Source organism: Hydra viridissima, unplaced genomic scaffold (assembly GCF_058129835.1).
Source record: "Hydra viridissima isolate aposymbiotic clone 2 unplaced genomic scaffold, HvirCarnegie_v1 scaffold_11, whole genome shotgun sequence".
In the NCBI taxonomy this organism is placed as follows: Eukaryota; Metazoa; Cnidaria; class Hydrozoa; order Anthoathecata; family Hydridae; genus Hydra; species Hydra viridissima.
In genome coordinates, this window is record NW_028324310.1 from 235714 (window position 1) to 246029 (window position 10316).

Genomic DNA, 10316 nt, shown 5'->3' on the forward strand with positions numbered 1-10316 from the left:
ATACTTCATTTGGCTGAACGACTTCGCAGATTTGAACATTTAAGCAAAGTTGAAGGAAAAACTTTTTTTCATCATCAAAGATTGTTCTTGATGTCTGACCTTATTAAAATAAAGACATCAATAAAAACTGTCAACGTAAAATGTACTACTCCTTCACCTCGGATTGGATTGTCTTCTATGTTGCTCAACATTTAATCAATTTAATCAATAAACTTTATTTAAAGAAGCATAAAAATCCAAAAGAAATTTAACAGGGTAAACTTTCTGAGCTAAAACACTGATATTATATCTTTAACATAAGACGAAGTGACGAAGTGGCGGAGTCATTTTTAAAAAAATATTGCATCCAGTTTTAAATTCCTTTGCAATCAAAAATTAGGAATCCCTTAGATCCTCAGAAGGTCAATCTCCATCCTGACAAGAATAAAATAAATATAGAGACCACTTTGTGATAACTGCCCATTAAGAAATTAAAAGAATTTAGTAATCGAGGGTGAATCTTGGGTTATTTAAACTATAAAATACAGAGTTAGAAATCACTGATCCGAACTTTAAATTTTCACCTGATTATTCACTGCGTTATTAAACTGCTTATTAATTTTAAATTAATAGTCTGATAAAAAAAAAAAAAAAAAAAAAAAAACTGTTAAAAGCAACTGTACGTTAAAAAAACTGTTAAAAAGCAAATGTACGTGCTTAAAAGACTTCAGGGATGAAAGAGGAGGGAAGGGGCAGTAACGTAGTTTGATGAGAGTAATCATCTTTGATGGAGCGTAATAATTAATTAAATAACTTGCCATTTTATCGTGATAAGCGCTTCGTCTCAGATTTATGCTTTAACTTTTGTGCAAAAGGTTGATTTCTTCATTTACAAATACTCATAAATACTCATCAATGCTTATAAATACTTAAAAAAAACTTATTTAATATTGATTGCTTGTAAATACTTATAAATACTTAGGTAATATTTTACGTATCAAAAACAATTATGCGATTGTGGAGCGAATGGTCTGATAAAAAAAGGAAATATCTTTTTAAATAAAAGATTGAAAATAAAATTCAAACAAATACGAATTCCAACTATTTTGAAGAGATAAGCCTTTATTATACGTGCAAGTATCCGCACAGTTTGCATTTTTTAAAGGGCCATTATTAAAGATCAGAAAAGTCATAATTTAAGGTTTCATAAAAACTTAAAGACACAAAACAGTGAATTCGTCTAATAATGCGCCGTTTGGTGAAGAAATGAGGTAAAATTTAAAGTGTAATAAGAATGCTGTTTATTAGATATTGCATTTTATCTTGTTAAAGGCGATAAGAATAAAGGATTATTATGTAATCCTCTCAAATCTCTACAGATACTCGTTAAAATATTGATTTCTTGAGTCCCCTTTGTTTATAAAAACCAAGAGGACTTCAAAAACGCATCGAAAAAATGAAGAAAGGTTTTTTCTTTTTCTATCGGTTTCTATCCAGGCGTTAAAAAAATATAAGGATTGATAGAACTTTTTATGGGAGAGTATTTTCATTTTGAGTTTTATTTTGGTTTGTTTTCGTTTAATCATTTTACTGTTTTGAATGTTTTTTAAATTATTATTTTTGTTGATTTGAATTGAAAATGTATATTGACGTGTCAATCTCATTAATACTCCTATTTTTATACCATACATGTGTATATACATACCATATATGTATATATATACATATTTTGCTATTAATGAATGGAACTCATGAATCTCCGTAAAATGCTTCGGAAATTCTATAGAAAATGGATTGAATCTTTCGAATACAAAATCCTGTTAATTTGTTTTTAAAGTCGCAAATCGCTTTTATCTAAAACAATTCCTTTGTTACAGGTATTAGATGCTGAGTGTACATTACGTTTCAAACTCCAAGGTGGAGAAGAGAGTATTGTCACAGTAAATTCGACTTCCTTCGTTGTCAAACACTCAGACACAAAAAAATATTTTCTCGTTTAAATAGCTATCCCGACTCTTCTTTTTAGTGAACCAAACAACTCTTCAAAATTAGCTTTTTAGCAAACTACATTTAAACTAATTATGTATACAAAACAGTTAAGAAACCAAGGTCTTTCTATCGAAAGGCATTCTTCTATGCCTGAAATGACCCGAGACGAGTTTTTAGAAAAACGGAAAGAGAAGGACACGCAGTTAAAAAGAAACAATAGCTTAAGCAACGTCTCTTCCAGTCTTCAAAAAAGAGTTATAAAAACAAAGGTCTCTAGTAGGTTGCTTCAAGGTACAGCAGCTAGTCAAGGAAAAAAAAAGGAAAAAATAGCCTATGTCCCTTTAAGTAAACGCTCTGATCCATTGTGGACATATCAACCAATAGGAAACGTTGATGGTGGGTACCAAATCCAGACATTTACCAAATATTATGATTCTGAAAAATCAAAGAATCTTCAATATTCCGACTCAGAAAGGGAAGATCGAGAGGAAATATTCACCTTTGGAAAGCACAAACAAAAGCCATTCAAGAGCGACATTTCAAGATATTCAAGCAGTGATAATAACTTGGAAGAAAGCGCGTATTCAGAGAATGGTAGCACAAGTTTAGAAAGACAAACGTTTGAAAGTCATTATTCAAAGCAACCGTTTTCTTCTCAACTTTTAGAAAGTACAAATAGCAAAATCTTGGACATTTCTTCTGATAAGCATTTTGTTAAAGCAACTGAAATCGAAACTAAAAATGATTCAACCTCATTTTATAACAAGAAAACGTTTAAAGAGTCCGAAAACTCTCTAATAACAAATTCGAGTTCGAATAAGAAAGAAAAATCAAATTTGTTTCAAAAATATAAAGAGGATGAAGTTGTTCAAAATGTCGAGAGTCATACAAAAAATGTAACGGAATCTTTCACGAAAGTTAAAAAAATTTCTAGTAACGATAAAGAAGAAAACTTCTCCAACACGTTTTCAAAAATCCAATATTCCAAACAAGATCAGACGTCGGTTGATTTTTCCCGACGCACCGTGACAACATTATCTTCGGGAACATTCGATTCCAATACCTTTAAATATATCTACACAATTGACGCCGAGCTAAGTTACAAAGAGTACAACAAGCTATTGAGCGTGATAAATTTGTTGCAGGGTCAAAAAAGGAAATGGGAAGACGAGGTTCAAGAACTCAAAGAAAAGTTCGAAAAAACTGGCAAAGAGAAAATGCAGTTAGCACACAATAATCATATCCTGAGGCAAAGTTTAGATGCCGCAAACCGTGCGATAAAAGAGATAAATGATAAAGTAAGCGAGTTAAAACAGACATTGGTGCCTTTAAGGCAAGATAATAGCCAACTGCGGAAAGACAATGATATTCTTAAAAGCGAAAAAGTCAAATTTCAAAAAGAGGTTAATGAATTAAAAACACTCGTCGAAGTCTCAAAGAACGAAAAGCTCGTTATGAACAATGAAATCCAAGACCTTAAATCATTGAAGAATGCGGCCGAAGAAAAAGTGCTTCAAAACGACAGGGACTATGAAGGTTACAAAAACAGCATGCACGAAAAGTTTAAAAAACTGGAAGAAGCTTACCGCCACTACTGCCTCGATATGGAAAAGAAACTGACGAAATTAAATGACGAAATTGAATTCTTGAGAGATCGCAATAACTCGTTAAAATCAGAAACTGAAAGTCTAAAAAAGGAGAAGATACTCTTGGAGGAGAAGAATGAAGATCATGTGAAAACCAATAAAAAATTGCAAAATGATATTGTGCAAATAAAAGAAGAGAATCTTTCAAATGAGAAAATCTCCAAATCAGAATCTTTCGAAGGACACAGAGCACAACTAAAAGAATTAAATGAAGAAATTTTAATCAACAAAGAAGAAATCCAGAAATATAAAAATAATTGCACACTGCTGGAAAGTGAAAACGAAAAACTAAAAAGAGAAATCAAGAATTTAGAGAACACTCTCAAAGATTTAGAAGCCAAAATTGAAATGGCAACCAATCAACGGCGAATTGAAGGACAGCAGAATGAAATTCTCAAAGTAGAAGCGGAGGAATTGAAGAAGAAATTATCCGACTTAAGCGAAGTTCTTGACGAAAAGGAATTGATACAAAAAGAAAAGCAAAATTATCAAGATCAGTTTGAAATGATGCACAAAGAAATAGCGGAGCTCAAACGGATGAACAGTGAGTGCACTCTTCACATGGAGGAAAACGATTACTTGAAATCGGAGCTGGAAAAACTGAAGATGCATTTGAAAGGTTTTGAAGAACTGAAGCAAGAAAAAATAAATGAAACTAATGAGAAGACGAAGCTCATGGCTGAGCTTCAAAATCTAAGGGGACAACTGAGCATCTTGGAAGATAAACAGAAGAAGATATCAAGCCCCTACGGAAATGAAATAAAAGCTGAGTTAGAGAATCTCCGTCAACAAATGAAAGATCTGGCTGAACTCAATGAGAGAAGAAAAGTTGAAATATTTACTGGAGAGATAAAGTCCGAGTTAGAAAACCTACGACTGCAAGTTAAAGAAATGAACGAGTCAAATAAAAGAGTAAATACAGTCGGTTTTAACAACAGCGAGAAAGGATTTTACCACGAAGATAACGAAGAAAAAAGAAGAACGTTTGAAGTTAGCGGTTCTGATTCGAATATATTTGATGTTGAGTACAATCAACATCCGTCAAATAAAGAAACTACAACAAAAATACAAGCCAATATTTTTAATGAAAAAGAGAATAATGAAAAAGAGAACAGATTGCATCAGCATCTCTCAAACCAAGACACACAAGCTATGGCTATAAATAAACAAGAAAAAAAATTCCATCAACATCTCTCCAATCAAGAGAACTCAAGTAGAAAACAAATGATGGTAATCCAAAACCAGTCTTCTAATGAAGAAACCAGAATAATACAAGCTGTGATTGCTAACGAGCAAGAAAAAGGATTCCATGAACACTTATCGAATGATGAAGATGCAAAAGGAGATAACGTTTTTGTCTCTCAAGAACAAGAAGTAAGCCTCCATCAAAACTACGGAATCGATGAGAAAAATAATCGAGTCCATTCTGTGTTTATGAATGAACAAGAGATTGGACTCCATACCCACCAACCTAATATTGAGTATGTTAAAAAAACACAAGATATGTCTTCTAAAGTGCAAGATAAAAAGTTTCAACAAAAACTGTCCAATGAGGAAGAAAATAAAAGAATAGAAACAGTGATTACTGATGAATACGATAGAAAATTCCATCAAAGTTTGTCGAGTGAAGTAGAAAGTAGAAGAATACAAGAAGTGGCTTTTAATGAACGAGATTCTAAAAAAATACAAGCTGTTGTTTCTGACAAAGAGAAAAAAATCCGAGAAGATCTCTCAAATGAAGAAGAAAATAGAAAAGAAGATTTGTTTTCAAATGAAAAAGAAATCAGAGTTCATCACAACAAGGCTATTTACGAAGAAGATAAAAAAATACAACATTCAGTTTTTTACAAGCAAGACAATAGACTTACCCAAGATCTAGGTAATGAGGTGACTAGCAGATTACAAGCTACAATCGCTAATAAGGAGGAGACAAAATCTTATCAACGACATGCAGCATTGGACGAGCAAGAAACAAGATTCCATAAACCTGACGATGATAGAAAAATACAAGCTGTAGTTCCAAATGAAAAAGATAATAAGCTTCACCAAATTCTCTCTAATAACAAAGAAAGTGTTGATAATGATATAGAAACTAAAAATCCAATCCTTAATGATGATCATATTCTCGGCAAAGAAAGCAGAACACTTTACATTCATACCGATGAGAAAAATATTCAACACCAAAGTGTACAAAATGTGAGCGTTCAAAACCAAAGTGTACATTCTTTTGCTTTAGGTTCTGGAAATTCTAAAGATGCGTTGACGGAAATAATATCTACAACCGCTTTTAATCAGGAAGATCATAAAAAAATACGTTCCAGACTCCAAGAGAAGGAAGTCATTTTAAAAGACTTTTTATATCATCCAATCGATGGAACAAAAGTAAATTCAGATAAAGCCCGCCCTAACGAAGAAGCCAACATAGAAAGAGCGCAACTTTACACCAAGGAAGAAACCAAACAAAGGGTGCATAACGTTATTTCAACAGCGCAACAACATTCTGAAATTTTTCAGGAATCGGTTTCGTCTGATAGCCTCAATAAGAAACTAAATCTTGTTGTTCGGAGCGAATTGACTGAAAGTATTAGAGAATCAAAACAGTTCGAACAGCTGAGTAGCCCTGAAAAATACGAGGCATTTTCTTTTGAAAATCAAACGGCAACAAAGAGAGAGCAGAACCAAATAAAAGAAATTGACGCCAAGAGGACATACCAAGAAAATAGAATGAAAAATTTAACAGGAGAAGAAAGAACAAAAGATTTTCATTTAGCAAGAAATCGTGAATCTCACGATAATAATTATTATAATTCAAAAACCCAGTCTTGTAATAAATTGAAGCACGACTCCGAGAGAACAAATCAAATTGAAAAAGAGTTGAGGTCAGCAAACATTTTTGACAATAATAGAGGTCCACCAAAGGACGCTTTTGAAAACTTGCCAAGATCACAAGAGAAAGAATTAAATGTTAATCAATTGAATCAATCAGACATAAATCGTGGAAGATCACCGGTACGACGAGAACACAAGAAAAATAAAAGTATAGCGAGTACCGCGGAATTAGTATCTATGACGGACATAAAACAATTAAATGTTTCAGAGCTGGATGATCGAGAGAGCAAAAATAAGCGCTCAGAAGTGGAAACTCAAATTCAAAAAAGAAGAAGATTAAGCGAAGAAAGAAGAAAAAAAAGGAGAAGCAATGATGCGGAAAGCAGTTCCGACGAAAATACAGTAATACAAAGAGAATCGAGGAGAAGTTCAAGAAATAAAAATCCAACAAAAATTGAATCTAACAGCAGCACAGATTTGCTGACTGAAGCCATGAAATCGAGGCAAGAACAAGCCATGCTCCATAAAATTCAAGGTGAGAGCTCTTCAAAGTTAATACTGAATTTAACAATCGGTTGCCGGTTTTTTGAATTTAATCCAATTAAATTTTTTTAAAATGATGCTCAGTTTTTTACTCCCTGCTTTAGACAAAAGAACCTCATTTTAAAACGTGTTTACAAAACTGTGGAGATAGTTGTCAATATTTTATTATTTTGAAAAACAGGTTCACGAAACGTTACTTTCACGGCACCCGTTGAAAATAGCGAGGAAAAAGATAAACAACGTTTGCAAAGTAATATTCGGCAGCAGTTGATTGAGGGAATAAAAAAAAACTCAAACTGGAATTCGCCAGTTGATTCAGGAAACCGAATGGAAAATCTTTCATTTGAGCGACAAGAAGAAGTCGTAGATAAAGATCAATTTGTCGAAAGAAAACAAGTAAAACGCGATTCGTCGTTTTATCAAAAAAAAATTGAAACAAGAAGCGATTTAAAAAAAGAATTTTCTCAAAAAATAGAGAAAAGCGAGTCAACAACACACAGAAATATCAGTCAAAAAGAATTTAGTGGAGGACTGGAGACAACGGAGGAAATTTACTCCAAAGTTGATCGCAGAACTAACAGCAGGTAATCATTAACTGGTATTTATTTTATCAAGTCATAATTTTAATCAAAAAGTTTGTTTCAAGAAATTTAAGTGTTGTAATGTTAAAAAATTAAATATTTAGTACGAAGCAATCTGGAATAAAAGATGATTCAAATTTTACCTCAATAAACGAAGATCATCAAGATCAAGAGAAAATTTTCCATAAAGATAATCGCGGTAAAAATGCGCCAACCAAACCAGTTCGTCAAATGATATCACCTGGTTCACAAATGATGTCACCTGGTTCACACACGATATCAAGTGGTTCTCAAATGACGAGTTTTATGACTTCTAATAATGTAGATAACCAATCGTTAAATCGTCAACCATCATCATCTTCAAATCTTCATTCGTTTACTAGAAGCTCTGAGGAAAACAGTTCCGAAATACGACAGATTGTAAAAAACGGGTCTACAACCCAAAATAATGCTCTTTTAAAAGGCCAACAAAGATTAGTGCATCCTGTCGAACCGTCAAATCAGATGAGGCCAACGCTTGCATCAAACCATGGTGAACAAAATGAGACACGTCAGACTTCAGTACATATGCAACACGCTCAACATACACAAAACCAAATAACTCAACAAATTTATCGAAATTCTCCCCAGACCTCGCGTTCTAATCAATCAAGTTATTTAGATGATAATAGAGCATTAGAAAACCAACGATCGGTTCAACTTCAAAGATCACATACGCTACCAAGACAAAGCGGCGTAACGAAAGCATACTCCCAGCGGCTTAGCGGGGGAAATTCAAAAGATGAAGTGTACGCTTCGGAAAAAAAACAAACAATTAAAAAACAGTTTAGTGAAGCAGAGCTGGAGCAAATGGAGCGAATGGAAAGAGCAAGAGTGAAACTATTGTTTAACAAAGGTTTAAAAGATGTTATTTTTATTCCTTTATTTGCAACTTTATGCATTCAACTTGCAATTACTTCGAATTATTTTAAATTTAGTAACTGCAACACAGGAAAAAACTATATAAGAAAAAACTTTTCAACTCGATGATTATTATTTTTTTATTATTACATTTATTATTATTATGTCATTAGTTATTATTATTATTGTCATTAATTATTATTATTATTATTATTATTATTTATTATTATTATTATTATTATTATTATTATTATTATTATTATTATTATTATTATTATTATTATTATTATTATTATTATTATTACCATTACTATTATTATTATTATTATCATTATTATTACTATTATTATTATTATTATTATTATTATTATTATTATTATTATTATTATTATTATTATTATTATTATTTTTATTACTTTTGTTATTATTATTATTACTATTATTATCATTATTTGGCGCTCGTTTTTCATTTACCAATTGATTTTTTTAGAAGGGGAATCAGAAAGTCCAAATGCTATAAAGAGATTTAAGCCAGACACAGCAAAATCGTCATCTTCTGAAAACATCATTACAAAAGAAGGAATTCCACTGTCTCGTATGAACAAAAACGAGGAAAGCACTATTTCAAGCTTTATTAAAGCCAATAGTGAATATGAATTTTCTACAAACCTAAAATATGAGACTTTACCAAGAAACACCTCAAGAGAAAACAACAACAAAACAATCACTCACTCAGCTACGCTCCCAAGAAACATGAAAATGCAGCAAATTACAACCCAGCAACATTATAAAATTAGTTCCTCGAACGTTTTAGAAAACACCGAATATGTCAGCCAAAATCGAAGTAGGAGTTATCGCGATATGAAAATGGACGTTGACCTTTATCATCGAAAATCTGGTAAGTTATAATGAACTTAACTTCTAAATGAGCACATGACTTCCTAATAGTGAATTAGATGTTTTACTATTTAATAAAAAACTCAAATTTTAAAAATCTTTTAGGATCAAACTTACTTTCAAACAGACAAAACTTCATGTCAAATGACAGCCTGGGGGGGTACTCTCAAATTACTTATACCACGGTCAGCGACAAGGATTACCAAGAGAGATATGACGACTTTGCAACGCAACTAGACGGAACTACACATACAAGTAGGCATCAAGATTTAAAGATGGAAATTGATGAAAGTGAGCTTCTACGTCACGCAAGATACATTCCAAAGGGTCACAGCAAATTCCGATGTGAAAAATGTCGAGCTTTAAATGCCACAAATCGACCTGGTGGACCCATCCACTTTTGTTGGGAAAGGTATTTCCCTATAAGTGAAAGCACTCCTGCCCAGAGTGCAATGAGCCTTCACCGCTTGTAACTTCGGTTAAATATGACAGAGAATCTTTTTCTTTATTTTTGAAAGAGCCGCACAAGAAGCCGAGCAACCATTTTTTTTAGTTAGCGTTTTGAAGTTATTGTTATTTAATCACGTGTTCAATTTGTCATTTACATAACCTCTTTACTTTATACAAATCACTTTAACAAAAACTGTAAATTTTTTAAAACCCCACCTCGTATCCAACATTCTAAAGGAACTATTTGAAAGATCTTTCAAATATTATACCTTAATTTACTTTGGTCACACATGAATAAAAACCAGACTTTTATGTATAAAAACTAAGCATGGAATTCTCGAAACTATTTTTGTTTCGATACGTTACGAAACGAGACTCGTAACGGAACTCTTCTCGAAATGTTTTTGAGTTACGAGAGTAAAGTTTTTAAACTTTCGAGAAATTTATTTCGATCGGGTCCCGGTTGTTACGAGAATCATTACGAGAACGGTTTCGAGTTTCT

At 32.4% G+C, this 10316-nt stretch overlaps 1 protein-coding gene across 1 annotated transcript; it reads left to right on the plus strand.

Moving 5' to 3' along the window:
• The first annotated feature begins 1140 nt into the window (after positions 1–1140).
• Positions 1141–10007, plus strand: LOC145191770 (uncharacterized). The gene is made up of 6 exons (XM_080068937.2): positions 1141–1250; positions 1857–6978; positions 7168–7570; positions 7672–8462; positions 8958–9365; positions 9470–10007. Exons 2-6 carry the CDS (start codon positions 2061–2063, stop codon positions 9835–9837), a joined length of 6888 nt encoding a protein of 2295 aa, XP_079925063.2. The 5' UTR covers positions 1141–1250; positions 1857–2060; the 3' UTR covers positions 9838–10007.
• Positions 10008–10316: the final 309 nt, after the last annotated feature.

Excerpts from the sequence above, each read along its gene's own strand:
- LOC145191770 (XM_080068937.2), top strand. The coding sequence starts at position 2,061 with ATGTATACAAAACAGTTAAGAAACCAAGGTCTTTCTATCGAAAGGCAT. Across the intron at positions 8,463-8,957 it reads GAAACTATTGTTTAACAAAG|AAGGGGAATCAGAAAGTCCA; the intron begins GTTTAAAAGATG and ends TGATTTTTTTAG. Across the intron at positions 9,366-9,469 it reads CCTTTATCATCGAAAATCTG|GATCAAACTTACTTTCAAAC; the intron begins GTAAGTTATAAT and ends AAAATCTTTTAG.